Raw genomic sequence first — 14962 nt, 5'->3', positions numbered from 1 at the left:
CTTTGCCCCATTCACTGGAACATAAAAAAACCGTCCGAAGAAGATGCCAGCTACTCTGAGAACTTCAGCATGGTCTTTAGATACCTTTGCCCTTCCAGTTCCCATAAAAGAAGTGAGTTTCAAAGCCCCTGGAAAGTCTAAGCCAACAACACTGTCAAACTCTGTGACTGGTGACCCTATCCTCAAAATGGGAAGTTTCCCTGAATCTAACCAAAATGCAGACAACTAATCTCCAGTTTTTCTGCGCTCCCCAGACCTCGTGGGATGGTTATTCAGCAGTGGTAGTGCATAACAGCCACCGCTTTCCAACCCAGAGGCAGCCGTTTCCCCAGCTGGACAGGAAAAGTTTTTATCCCTCACAGCACACAAGGAGCACAAACTCAGCCACATCAGATACAGGCTCCAAAAAGGTCAAAGTAAACTACTGGATGATAATGATTACTTCATTAATTATTAAGTGATAACAATCACTTTTGGGATGAGCCAAAGGAATACTTCAAACACCATCAGTGCATCAGGCACAAGGAGAGGGGATTATACAAAGCAGGCAAAATGCAGACCTAAGTTTACATATCCCAGCCTAAACTCCTCTTTTGGCTCAGAGGAAAAACAAAAAGAGTGCTGGCAGGCAAAGTCCAAGACCATGCTGAAGTGTGTGGGGTTGAAAATAGGAAAATATTTTAATTTTTTTTTTTTTTTAATGCTTGTGTTTTTAAAAACCCTGCAGTTATTTCTACTGACTGAGGAATGTTTGCTCTCTGAGAGCATAGATTTGAGCATTTCATGAGCCTCCTTAATCATATCTGGACTCCTCTTTTATATTAATGCATTTGTTCTCAAGTGCTTGAAGTATCCTGGAGGAGTACGATCACTTCAGTTCCTCACTGGTAGGAAAAGCAGCAATGACCAGAGACCACAGGACAGAGCCTTAGGGGCCTGGAATTGCTACCCACCCCTCAGGTCTGTAAATATCAAGCCCCTTTTGAACACATCCCCTGAAATCACATGGGAAGCTTCTAGCCAAACCAGGACCTTCACCTACATCTCCTGATAACAGAAGAACTCAGGAACAGTGCTCAAGTACACTTGCCAGGCTTTAGACCGTCTGAATTTCATCCCTCAGCCATCGAGTCCTTCACCTTCCCAGGCACCGAGAGTCCCACTGCAGCTGATCCTACTGACTTGTTGGTGCCAGCCACCAGCACAGACTGGGCCAGGCCTCCTGACTAAGGTGGGAGGAGTATTTATGTGCTGTGACATGGAAATCTGATTTTATTTTTTATTATTACTATTAAAAGAGGGAATATTTTCTGGCATGAACCCCCTTAGAGTCCAGGATCCAACTCTGCAAGCTGCCAAGTAGGTGCTGAGCATTTCCCAGTTCTCTGAGGAATGAGACCAGCAAAAGGCACTTGTGGACTCCTTCCTCAGGAACTTCACCCATCACCAATCCACAGCTCACAGGGTTTTGGTGCCACGCCACAAACGCAGCCTTAAGCTCTCCAGTAGCAGAGTAAGCACCTACTACCACCTGCAGCTCAGTTGTCCAGCAGCATTATATCTTCATTTTGCATTTTAATATCATATAATCCAAAAAATAACACTGCCTCTGAAAACACAGGACGGTTCAAAATCTAAGACCTGCAAACCTCAGCTGCTCTCAGTTTCCAGCACTAGCTTTAATTGAGTGCAGTAAGCCATCCCTTGGAGAACCTAATGCAAGGACAAATATTTGCTGGTATTGGCAGTTCAGTTCAGCCTGCAACATTTTTGCTGAGGAGTAGAAGATCTAGAAAGATAGTTACAAGGGGTGCACAGAAGTTTTAATTGTCTTTCAGTTCCCTATTGGATATTAAGTTTAAAGATTCACAGTATCTAGGCCACTTTATTTCTTCCAAGTGCTGGATTTGGCTAAACCAAGTGCACAGACTGATGCTGCACAACACAGCAAGAGGGGGGTGGAGGAAAGTGGTTTAGAGCAATTGGTTCCCCTTGTGTGATCAGAGCCGAGCAGCTCAGCGCAAGGGGACAGATGCTGGACTGTAACATTGAAAGTAATTACCCGCACAGAAAGCGCTTCACATCCCAAACAGGATGAAGCCTATGGATTGTTAGGTCTTTTGTAAGAACATTGCCAAACTCCGTTCCCAGAAGATCTTACCACCTGAGAAATATGGTGGATAATATCTCTATGTTACAGGTGCAGAACTAAGCTGCAGAGACCAAGAGCTGTCTGCAAAGGGAAATTGATCAGTGCAAGGAACGTATTCTTAAACAGGTGTAACAACATCCCACAGACACAAGCTTATTCTGAAACTGTTGTGCCTCCAAAAAAAAAAAAAAGCCTCTTTGCACAACTGAGCAACTATTCTGGGACCTGAGAAACCAGCTTCACACAGCTCCAACTCCTATGCAAGCACACAGCAGCCATGGAAATTAAGCTGGCATCAGGCACCTAACTCCCCATGAGGATTTGAGCCTAGTGTCTTGCACTGTGGCACAAAGGAAGTCTTGGCAAAGCCAGGATTTAAAGCAAAATCTTCTTTATCTCCCCTTAATGAAATCAGTCTTGCAACCCAATAAAAAGTTGATCCCTCCTCTTTATCGCTTGTACTGCAGTTCATTTCCAAATCACAGCACTTGGACTGAGCAGCTGCCACCATCTCTAGCAATCTTTAGCAGGCAGGCACATCCTTCTGATACCTGGTACTAGTATTATACTCCTAAAGCACCCTGCAACCCAGATTTCACAGCCTTTTGCAACCTCACACTGACCCTCTGGACGGTTTGAAACTATACTCAAACTCATCCACTAACACGTAAGATCAGGAATCTCTTCACCCTCCTGATTCTCCTTCTATTGAGGTGGAGACACTCCAAGAGCTCAATAGAGAAAAGGTGACATCGCTATCCAACTGAAATTTGCTGCATTGATTTGATATGGTGCAGACAATTGTCCACATTGAAGTCTGACCAGTACGAATAGCCCACTGCTAAGAACCATGGCACGTTTTGTATTCACTGACGTGACATTAAGGCCAGTGAAGTAAGAGCAAACAGCCTGATGTATTTTGGGATTAAAAAGAATACCTTAAATCAGGTATTTGTGTGTCACTTGATGCACACAGTACACACAGGGCTCCCCATAATACAATCTTTCAGCTAGGTTTGTGTGTGAAGACTACAGCTACTAATCCAGAACTAAACTAGAGCCTAGACCTCAGATCCAAAAGAGGGTACCTTCAGCATTAAAACTCACTGCTGACTTCAAAATGGTAGTCTCCCTCTCCTAACTGTCCCCACTTTCTCCCACTAACATGGAAATCTAGCAATTCCTCAACACCCTTTCAGAGAATAGCCTGAACCCAGCTTACCACATAAGATGAAAATGGGAAATCCTCAACTTTGATATCAATATTTGAACACTAAACTGGAGGAGCCTGATTTTACAAAGCAACTGTACAACCTTTGTGCACTTCTACAACCATGTAATGCGAGCCGCGTGTGCAAGCATATTCTCTTGTCTGTGGCTGGTGGTTTCTGTCGCATGCAATCAGCCGCTTTTGCTCACACGATGCAGCACACGTACACACAAGTGCAATGCCCAGCTGCACGTGGTGCTCGGGCAATCAGGTCTGAGTGAGGATCCTGGCAGAAATCCAACCCCCTACTCCAACCCCCACTTGGATGCCGTTGCCTCCCACACCAGTGAAAGGTGACCCCATTAAATTAATGGCAGGTGTATTCAGAACAAGCTCAGGCTTTAAAAAAAAAAGAGCTGGTTAATTTTACTGTCAATAACTGTAGAGGCAAAAGATAAAAGTAATCAGATATCACGCTTCAGAATGCATGTTAACAGCCTTAAGAGTCAGAAAGATACCTACTTCTTTGCCTCTGGATATCACTTAAGAACTAGCATAGAGGATTATACGACTTAAACATAACACCCATTTACTGCTCAGTGCCACAGGCAGGGTACTGTATTTAACAGGTAAAATAAGCTAATGCAGCCAAATCTCTGCTACAAGTTAACGTCAACTTTTACTTCCCGCTCTCCCCATCCTTCTCTGTAAGATGACTGTGTTCTGGGGAAGGTCAAGGTTTTGTTTTCTTAGCAGCTCTCCAACAAACTCACGCAGAAATACCTAAGGGCACTTCAAACACGCTTTGATAATTTTTGTTTTAATTGGGCCAGCTATCTACTATCAACATTAACACAGAGAATATTGAAAACTACAGCTAAAACACTGATTAGCTGCTGTTCGGGTCCTTAATTCCCTAGAAATAGCCAATAGAGCAGGCATTTCCTCTGCTCGCAGCCTCCCTGCTGTGCCCCAATGCAACAGAAGAGCCAGGCAAAGGGAAATTAAGCAATTAATTGGTTCCTTAAAAAAAAGTAAATCATTTAGTACATCGGAAAATTAATAGCAGTAGCAAGAGACGGGCACATTGGAAGAAGTATCCTCTCCCTCCTGAAGCTGTCTGTTGCCCTCTGCTGTTCTCTAGGTCAGCTCCCTACGCAGCTCTGTCAATGCTCTTCACTCTAAATCCATCCTCACCCATGGGCAGGCTTGAGCTCCGCAGCAGATCAGCCGCTGCTGTACAGGTTGCCCTCCCATGCACCTGGAGGAAAGAAACAAACTGGCACGTTTTCTTTTTGTCACCGAGCCGTTGGTCACCTGTGAACAACCTGTCCTGCATTACAAGGCTGACAAGAATTGTTAGTTCGTGGAGTGCTTGCACACTGCTGCAAGGGAGCAGAGCAACCAATGCTAAGTAACAGAAGTATTGCTCATGTCATGGGCACAAATATGAGATTCCCCCAGCTCAGACAACACCAGATAGATGTCATGCATTTTCAGCTGGTTCCCCCCTGTTGGGGGGACGCTATGCTGTCCTGGTATCATGTTAATAATTATACCACCAACATATGCTATTTTGAAGAGTCTGCTTCAAGTCACAGAAAGTGCAGAGGACAAGTGGCAGCACAGCAAAGAGGATGAACCCAATGATGCTCCACCAGCGTGGCTTCAAGATTAAAACAGTAACCAAGGTAAAATGCTCAGTACCCAACCCCTGGGAATCAGACATCATGCCAGTGTCATCGTGCACAGGGCCAGAGAAGCACTGACACTGTTTACCTTGAAACAAAAACACACACCAGTCAAAGAACATCTCTAGCATTCTTTTAGATTCATCTGACAGAGTTTGGGGAAAATTAAGCATACCTCAAGTGATGAACTCCCCAAATGCTATTTTCTATAGCTTTCAGATCATGCAATCTGGTAGTTTGTCCCATTTCTGATCTTTACTGATCTGCACGCATACCAGTAAGAAACAATCTTTCTGTCACAGTCTCCTTGTCTTTAATATAGCGATCATGACACATACCAGCTGGTTTTGGACACCCATAGAGAGATAGAAAACATAAGGCAGGAGCCAGGCTGCAGGGTTTTTTTGTTGTTGTGTTTTTACTGCTGCTACTGTAGTAATAGAGCTCTTAGGAGTTATTTTCAAGCAAATCTTGACATGAAAATAAGGACAATAATGAATTGCTCACAGCACTTATTTCTGGAGAGGAGCTCCTTGTTCCAGCTCAGTCTGACCCCAAGCAAGGTACAAAATGTGACTGTTGCCAGTCAAATGGCGATATCCATTCCTGACCCCACTGGTACACAGGAAGGGCGAACACCCACGGTGAAGTCTGTGAAGGGTTGTGCAACCACAAGGCTAGAACAACACTCACAGCACCAGGCTGCAGCCAGGATGCAAGCAAAAGCCTTCCCCAGCCTCAGCACGCAGACAGTTCCTGATCAACAAGCTCTGGATTTGTTTAATGTTCTCTCAAGGGTGATGGGCTGCCCACACTATCCCCCTTCCACTGTGACTATGTCGCTGGGGGATATCAGTGCCACACAGTTCATTTCCCTGCTAATAACATGAGTAAAACTTTGGAAAGGTGAGGAGGCAGAGGGAACACTGCAGTCAAACCAGCTGTCACGACAGACTACAAAGGACAGCAGAGAGATCGCTCCCACTTTATTAAAACTCTCCTGACCCTGTTTGCTTACTGGTATTAAAACCATCCTACTCCCAGCAACAACCAACCTGCTCCCCTCTCCTGTCTTTGCCATGCACACCGTGCTAATATCTGCGCAGAAATCGCCATGTGTTCACACATCAGACACTGCTGCAAGCCAGTGATAATGCACAGCACTCCCAACTCTGCAAAGAAAACAGACATCGGAACTTTTCTTAGAAAAGATCAGAGAATAGATCTGAATTAAGATTATTTCCATTGCTTAACAATGACTAATCCATCTTGTCCCCCAGGAACATATTTAGATGAATACAAAAAGGGATGGAAGGAAGGGATGATGAGTATTCAGTAGAAATTTAAGCTCATCAGCCACACAGAGTGTTCACTGAGTCTTCTTGGAGCAATTACCTTCTGGTGATAAGAAAACAGATAGAAATCAGCAATACGAAAGCTCTCACAACTACCAGCAGTACTATTTGGCCCTTTGTGCACAGACCAAAACTGAACCAATTATGAGGATCAGACACAAAAAAGGTGGGTTTTGGTTTTACTGGAAGGACCAGCTTCTTGTTCTAGAAACGCATGCAAGTGGCACATCTCAGGACGGGTCAGTGTTGTGGTTTAACCCGGCTGGCAGCTAAACACCACACAGCCGTTCGCTCACCCTCCCCCCTCCCTCTCTGGGATGGGGGAGAGAAACGGGAAAGTGAAGCCTGTGAGTTGAGATAAAGACAGTTTATTAAGACAGGAAAATAATAATAACGATAATAATAATAATAGTGATAATGGTAATAGTATTAACAATAATAATGTGTAAGAAAACAAGTGATGCACAATGCAATTGCTCACCACCCGCTGACCGATGCCCAGCCTATCCCCGAGCAGCCGGCCCCCCCACCCCAGCCAGCCACCCCTATATATTGTTTAGCATGACGTCAGATGGTATGGAATACCCCTTTGGCCAGTTTGGGTCAGCTGTCCTGGGTCTGTCCCCTCCCAGCTCCTGCTGCACCCCCAGCCTGCTCGCTGGCAGGACAGAGCAAGAAGCCGAAAAGTCCTTGGCCTGGTGTAAACACTGCTCTGCAACAATTAAAACATCAGCATGTTATCAGCGCTCTTCTCATCCTAATCCAAAACATAGCACCCTATCAGCTACTATGAGCTACTTAACTCTGTCCTAACTGGAACCAGGACAGTCAGGAATGTGCCTTAGAGTCCAGCTCTCCTATCACCTTCCTGTGATAACAGCTCTCCAAAGCAAGGCACTAAAGTATATCTGCACCTCTAAATTCCACGTTTACAAGAGCCAGAGAACCCATCAGCTCCACTGAAAGCCTTCTTTGTGGGTGCTTAACCAGAGCACACAGGCACCTTTCAGGTGCTGGACAAGCTCCCCTATTCACCGTGTCACCAGCGTCCCCCCTTTAGCCTGGTATGCGCTTGACTGTGTAATGCCAACAAAAGCTGTGGACCGTGAGTGATGAAGGAAGCGACCTTCACCATTCCTTTCCACCTCCTCCGCAGCAGTGCGGTGAGAGGGCACAAAGCAGGGCTCTCATTGCTCTGCTACCTCTTGTACGGTGCACTGCACCTTCTGAGCCGATACCCAGTACCCATTATTCCTCCTGCTGCTTGTCACCAAGGGCAGTGACAGCTGGAACTTGGCACAGTACTGCACCATACTTCAGCAATCTCAAGCATCCTAATGAATTGTGTCCCACGTTGTTCACAGCCAATGCTTTTGAAATTATTTTTTTTCCCTCTCTCACCTTCAGTGTTGATATCAACATTAATAAGCAGAAATATTTTGTTGAGGTGGCAAACTGGAGAACAAAACGCATACATCAAATGATTGCCGTCCTGTCAGAAGTTATCTTCATGTCTAAACAATCACACACCATAGAAATAAAACTCTGGTGCTAGAAGCACAATTTCTAAACCAGCTCTGGTACCAGCAGACACGGCATTGTGCTGTTTCTTTGTTACAGGAATAGAACCACCCCTGAAATTAGGGAAACAAAGCAGATCTCAAAGCTAGGAGGTATTCATCTCACCTAAATTTACACCACTTCTTCTAGCCTTTCTCTAAACTACACCAAATTCCAGACTCAGAAAAAAAAAAAAAGCCAAAATCCTGACTGTATCAACAAAACCACTGATGAACTCATCAGCATACACATCAGCAAGAGAAACAGCAAGTTTCTATCTAGCAAGTTCAAAAGAGTTAGGGAGTCAGGTCCACTGAGATCCCAGTCCTGAAATCCTGTTCTGACATTGCAGCTAGAAGGCTCTTGCAGCCAACAGCTTTTAAACTCCTCTAGTTCTGGGGAGAAAAAAAAAAAAAAAAGATGAAGTTAACATCCAACTTCCATTACAAAAATATTTTCTATTAAATTCTTATAGCCTATTAACATTTTTGCTTCTGAAAAGTGAAACCAAGCTAAAGTATTTCCCAATACCTTTATACTCCACTTGCTTTTTAAATGGATTTATTTTCCAAATGCTTTTCAGAAATGGAATCTATTTTCAAAACTGAAACTGCCTTCATAAAACATTTGCATTTTGGTAAAAACATTTTTCCTCCCAGTTCCTTCACCCCAAACAGAAATACTTCATCCAGCTTTCTGGTTCGAGTTTGGTAAGATACAGATGAAAGAGTATCAATTGCCATTTAGAAACCGCCTTCTTTGACACATTATTCATAATACTGGTTTCTCTGCTTCAGCCTCTGTCTGCTGCAAATATTCCTTAGTTTTTTGTTTTTGTTTTTTTCCTCTCTTCCATCCCAGCACTCAAGAAGCCTTTGTGAGGCCAGGCTTCCCGAGCAGGGTACAGCAATCGCGTTGAACTGCTGAGAGCCCCTCGGTGCCGAGCGGAGTGGCCTTTCCAAGCGGGATTGTTGACACTCTGCAAATGTCACCTCCAGTGCTGCGCAGCACGGGATGGAGCAGGCAGGGATGATGCAGCATTACTAGAGAGCACACACACAAGAAAAAAAAATCAATCACGTCCTGCAAAGATTAATAAAGGAGGTGGGATTATGAAATGCCAAAAATGCTGACAGCTGAAGTGCCGAGGAATATCTGCAAGCCTCTGCAACTCCAGTCAACAAACATTTCCTTGGCATATCCCTCAGTAGCAGCCCAGCTTCTGATGCCAGTCCCTGTCTCTGCTCTGTTCTCCTACCCAGTAATATTAACAAGCCACACGACAAAAGGTACGAAAGTTTCCCAAATATAGTACTCTTACCACTTCTCGTATTCATTCTGTTCTCACTCCACCCTTAGTTCTACCACCAACTATTAAAGTTTCACATTTGCTGGTCTCCTTTTACCCCACCAGAGCACAGGAAGAGGTGGGTGGGTGGCTGAATACTTGGAGAACGGTACCAGTGCCAGAAGAGAGCGGTACCAAAAGCTGCAGAGTCAGCTTTGTCTCTGTGGATGTGGCACTCTCCAACAGGGAACGACGTGGTGTTTAATTCTCTAGATTAAGTACCCACTAATGGTGGTGCAAGAACACATATGGAAGAAAAAGGCAGGTATCGCTAGTAAGTGCCTGTACTCCGGTCGAGAGCACAGCTTCCTAAATGTAACAAACTCGTTGGCTTTTAAGTAAACCGTATACAATACCAGTACCCATGCAACCAGACTTTTAGCCGTTTCAGTCACAGCTGGATGCTAATGCTGATTAAACAATAAATAGGCCATTGGTGATTAAATTAACTCAGGAGCCCACAGCAGAACTCTAGGGCTGATGTGCATCTCCCTGGCATCCCATAGACCAGACCCCTCTCCTGCAAGCCAAAAATGAACCAGTCGCTGTGGGACCTGCCAAGAGACCCCAGCCCAAGTCAGGGTAGAGTCCCAGCGACATTACCAAGGTTTGCATTTTGCATTGCACTCTGCCCCTCCTGCAGGCAGAGAACAAGTCTCGGGGCTGTTAGCTTGTTACCTCCACAGCTAAAGGTTTTTATAAACAAATAAAAGAAACACACAGCTGCCCGCTTCAAAGACTGCTTCAGATGACCAGTGCTGTAGATATTCACCATTTTGATGACACAGGAGGTGAATGTCCATCAGGGAGCCAGCTGATTCTCTGACAGGGAACCTCAGCACACACAGAATTGGCCACCTGGCACCCTGTGGCTGGAGCCACTCACCTCCTGGGACCTCACACCCACTCTTAACTCCAGCTCCCAGATCAAGTGCTGGCAAGTTTTCTAGTCACCTGGAGAATTAAGCAGCATCAAGGATCTGTGAGTCTCGAGGGCTTTCCTGCAACCCAGATATCACCAGCAGTGACAAAAAGCCACAAAGCACTCCTTGGCTTCCTTGCCACTGACAGTGCCCTGGCCACAGTGCCAAGATCCCAGCTCCACATGGAATCACCACGTCCCACCTCCCCTGGTGGGGCTTGCACATCCACAAGGAGTCGCTGCTCCAGCCTGGGGCACAAACCTCTCTCCTCCAGTGGCAGGAGAAGAGCCACCCATGGTGCACAGAGGGGCAAGCACCCACAGCAGAGCAGCACCATCGCACATACCTGCTCCCCACATTTAACCGGTCGGTTATGGTGGACTAGGAACAGCAGGATCTTGAACTAATGACAAGGGCCAATTGAGCAAGGGCTGGAACAGAGAAAGGCCTGAAGGGAAAACAGCAGGGAGCTAGACAGAAACTTTGTTCTCTTTTGAGTTACTGGAAACCCCTGCAAGAGGGAAGCCTGGCCCTTAGAGAGGAAATGGGCACAGAGCATCTGTGGAGCAATCTGGGCACTCCTCCTGCTTACACATCCATGGGATTACACTGAAAGGTAGAGTTTCCCCCTTGGGTACACCCAATTGTAAAAACTCTGCTCTTGTAAGGTCCATTTCCTTCTGCTTATTTACAAATAAAACCACACACACCACTCTTAGCTGTGGTCCTTCTGGAAACTGGGGAGGAAAGAGGTACAAGGGAAATATTTTCCTTCAAAACCTAATTTTGCCTTCAAACAAGGGGGAAATCACCATAAATGAGTGAGGTTAGAGATTTAGGGAAAGTCTGCTCCGTACAAAGAAACTGAATCCTACGTGTGGAAATTACTTTCTTTTTTTCCTCTCTCTCTAATGGAGATAAAAAGAAAACTTGTTTATCACTCCAACAAAGGTCAGCATTAGCCCTTTAGGCAAAGCTGCAGGTACTATTTCCATATGCTTCGCGTACCCTGAACTCCAGCTCTAGAAGCTTTCAACCTTTTGTATGAGAGCAAAGACAAACCATGAATATTTCATGTGTTGCCTTCGCTTACTCGCAAGTTCCTTGGAAACTATTAAAGTGCAAGCGTAATAATGTCATCATTTACTTGTCATCTTCCACCTGCTCTTTGCAAAGGAAAGAGGAAGCGAATATCCGGGCGCCCTTCCAAAGTCAGTGAAAACACCGTGCCCTGTTCCTTAAGAGGCAAATTGAAGGTTCTTCAGCAGAGAGGTGGGGTCGTAATACAAATGCCCCAGATCGCCTTCTCAATGTCCAAGGAAGTTTTTTCAATTACCTCTCTTCAGGAGGGAAGAGTTTTATACTATCAGCAAGTAAAACTATTTCAAGCTTCATCACCATCTCTTGAAACAAGCTCACTCCAGCACATTTCCAGCAGCACCATTCACCCCTGAACACCTTGAGAGAAGTTAAGGCTAATACACAGAATTATCTGAAAGCACAACTTGCACCTTGTGCAGGTTACTACATAACCTGCTCTGGACTGAAATGCAGAAGTGATTACACATAAGAGTTGCACATGCAGGCAGTAGCAAATCCGGTGAAAACTCTTGCCATTTAAATCCAGATAAGAAAAATATTGTGCCCAAAAACCTTGAAAGAAGTGTCCCACAGTTTTTGTCTGGGAACACATGACTTGCAGGACCTCTCTTTTGTGCCAAAGTCCTCCAATAGTATCAGCAGCTATCCCTCACTAATAAAATGCTCCATTTCCTTCATGGCACCCTGAGAAGGCCAGCACACATCCCCTTTGTTCTGCACAGGAATCTTTTCCCATTTGACCTTCAGTGTCAACAGGCTTGCAAGAACACTTAACACCAGTGAAGTTACCCCCTTACCCTGTGCTTTCCACAGAAGTGTAGCCCTTTCTGGGCAGCATTTCGCCCCAGCCCAAAGAGCAGACCTTGTGGACTTCCCAGCTTGTACACTTGGGTTCCAATAATCTGTTTCTAACAAGAGGAAAAACTGTTTCTCTGAATGCTGTCATGGCTTGACAACTCAACTTCAGGTGCCTCATCTGCTTCAGCAATAAATTAAATACAGCCCCATCTAAGAAAATGTAATAAAGAACTAATATAACTTGTAAGTTTAAATGTCTCCCTGTAAGCCAGACAACAGTATCAATATTCAGCAAGGAGAATTCAATAGACAGAAGGTTCGGATGCACTCCAGAGATTTGTCCCAAGACTCAGACTTCTTGGAGAGCAAATGATTGCAGTGACTTTCAACCTATAGTTTGAGGCAAGGGAAATCTCTTTAAAAATCAGTGATTCAAAGCAAAAGTGTGCCTTGTGGACCTGTCCCTCCCACCCTTTCCAGACATTCCCCAAAGTAAAAAGACAAGTGGGAAGAAAAAACATTCTGAAATAAAAAAATACCCCAAATGTTTAAAATACGCACTGATATATATGTAATGTATATATATCACACACGCACACATTGCCTTTTGCCAATAGAGCTGTGTGAGCAACCACAGAAAAACAGACTGGGGAATTGCCCCAGCTGAAAAAGCCGCTCTGTTCAGGGACATCAGCCCTGCTTGCCCTAGGACACGCAGGGACCTGTGTGGGAACCACGCAGAGGATGCACTGGGGATTGCAGGCATGCAGCCAGGAGATGGAGGAAGAAGAGGACCACCTCCCTTGGACACTAGAGCCACTGATCCACTTTCTGTCACAGCTTCTTCCTGCCACTAATTCCTCCCTTCCTGCCACCTCGGCTGCTGTTATTTGTTCTCCATTTCCTTTAGCACACCATAGCTAGCGCCCCTCAGCTATCTCATCTTCCTCTTTCTGCCTCTTTCCCCTCCATCAGCTCCTCCTCCACCTCCACACCCAACGTACATACCCACACACACTTCATCCCAGCTCCCTTCCACAGCTGGCGGCATCCACAGCTACTGATCCAGCAGAATTTGTAACCCCAGTTTCTGAGCCTGTATCCCTGTCCTCTCTAACTCCACTGATCCAGAATTAGGCAGGCCTTTAGTCTGAATTAACGGAGCTGCTACCCAGTGGTGTTAAGCTCTGGCAGCCTGTCTCTCTTGACCCAAAAAACGCTTCAGCAGTGGGTCACCCCTCCTCTGCCTCACAGAGGAAGTCAAGACACTGCTCATCCTTGTGAGAACTGAAAGAGTAGCACAGGAAGGGGACAGGAGAAGCTGCAAGCATGATGTTTGTGAACAACGACTGCTCGTATAAAACAAGCTGCATCACCGGGAGCTTTAAGGATCAACCAGCCTAGTGGCTGGGGGCTGCCCCAGAAAGGCACACAAGCCTGCCTCCTCGCATTAAAGTGCCACTGCCACGTTACAACATTACAAACAGATTTAAAGCATCATGCTCCTGGACCTGTACCAACCTAGGATAAAGAAGAAACTTCCCTGCAGCGTGCGTTATTGCACAGGAGCCAAATATTTTTCTGAAGCATCTGGTATTTATCACAAGGCATGGCACTGCACGCTTCGTTCTTCTGATCCCCCACCACAGTCCCTGTCCCAGCATTTTACACGCTGAACCATGCATCACTAGAAGGTGACAGGAGATGCTCTTATAAGCATTAGCAGAGCCCAGCTCTCCCTCCAGGAGAGGGCACCCGCAGTATGTCCTCACAAGCCAGGAAAATGCATTCTCCCATCCACACCTGCAATAAAGGGCTCAGCAAGAGAAGCGTACCTGGGCGACAGCGCTGCTGCTGATAGATGAGCCGAGCAGAATCCATCTTCTTCCTACAGCTATATTAGCTCTGCAGAGCTCGTAGGAGCAAATAGCACATTCTCACAGAAAAGGAAAGAGACTCAAGGGCACAACTGGGAAAGCGTCTATTGAATACGAGGATGCTGTGGGCACTGAAACATTCTACTGTAGACAAGTCATGCTAAATGTACATCTAAAGCAAAATTCAACATATTCCAGTGGAAAAGGCATCTGGGATCCAGGATACTTGGATTTAATACCCTCCTGTCCCACCACTGACCTTGAAGAAGTCAATTCACTTTCCTATGAATTTATTACCTTTCCCTAGACTGTGTTTTCTTTTTCTGTTGTTGTTGTTTCTTTGTTTTTTACACTATCCAGGTCACAGGTCTTATGAACAGGAAGGAAGGCCAAAAAGCAACTAAACAATTCAATTTACCCTGTTCCTTTCACTTTTCTCCTACTTATTTGTCACCCCAGAACCAGGATGCTGAATTAGCCACAAGTCTTCAGCCTCGTCCCAAGTGGCAATTCCCACATCCAGCCCTGGTCAGCCCCAGCACTGTGAGTGGGTCTGCTGGCATGACAAGCAGCGAAACGTGGAGGAAACTCTTACAACCTGGCACACCATTCCTAAACAAAACACACACACTCCTCTCCCAAAAAGGGGAGAAAGCAGCATGTTCTCTCCGGTTCACTTCTCTCAAGCAGCCTGATGTTTAGGCTAGGTTGGTCAGCAGGGTACGTCAGGCAGTGCATCTAATTGGAATTAACCCAGCTACAGTACTGCAGAGAGCCACCTTCGCACGAGTGGCTAATTACCACATAGATTTTAATGAAGTTTCAAAAGACCTAAGTCTTTGCTCCTATCAATTAGGAGCTGGGTTTGTTACCTGCCACCATTATTCAATTAGATGTTCTTACAAGGTGGCTTCAAGCTCACCACTGCCTGCTAAAGAACAATCAAT

The 14962-nt window shown here is 45.5% G+C and overlaps 1 protein-coding gene across 9 annotated transcripts in view; it reads right to left on the bottom strand.

The window, feature by feature from the left end:
* SORCS3 (sortilin related VPS10 domain containing receptor 3) overlaps positions 1-14962 on the bottom strand; it is a 313332-nt gene that overhangs the window by 227875 nt on the left and 70495 nt on the right. The window contains exon 1 of one of the 9 annotated variants that reach the window (XM_083845060.1): positions 6109-6840. The exons of the other annotated variants lie outside the window; for them this stretch is intronic. Within the exon in view, the coding sequence (XP_083701186.1) occupies positions 6109-6244 (136 nt within the window). The 5' untranslated portion in view covers positions 6245-6840. Of the gene's footprint in view, positions 1-6108; positions 6841-14962 lie in introns of those variants that run through there. 9 annotated transcript variants of the gene reach the window in all.

Source organism: Anser anser (assembly GCF_964211835.1).
Source record: "Anser anser genome assembly, chromosome: 7".
NCBI lineage: Eukaryota > Metazoa > Chordata > Aves > Anseriformes > Anatidae > Anser > Anser anser.
Note: the sequence above shows the minus strand (reverse complement) of the source record. Positions and strands in the feature narration are given on the sequence as shown.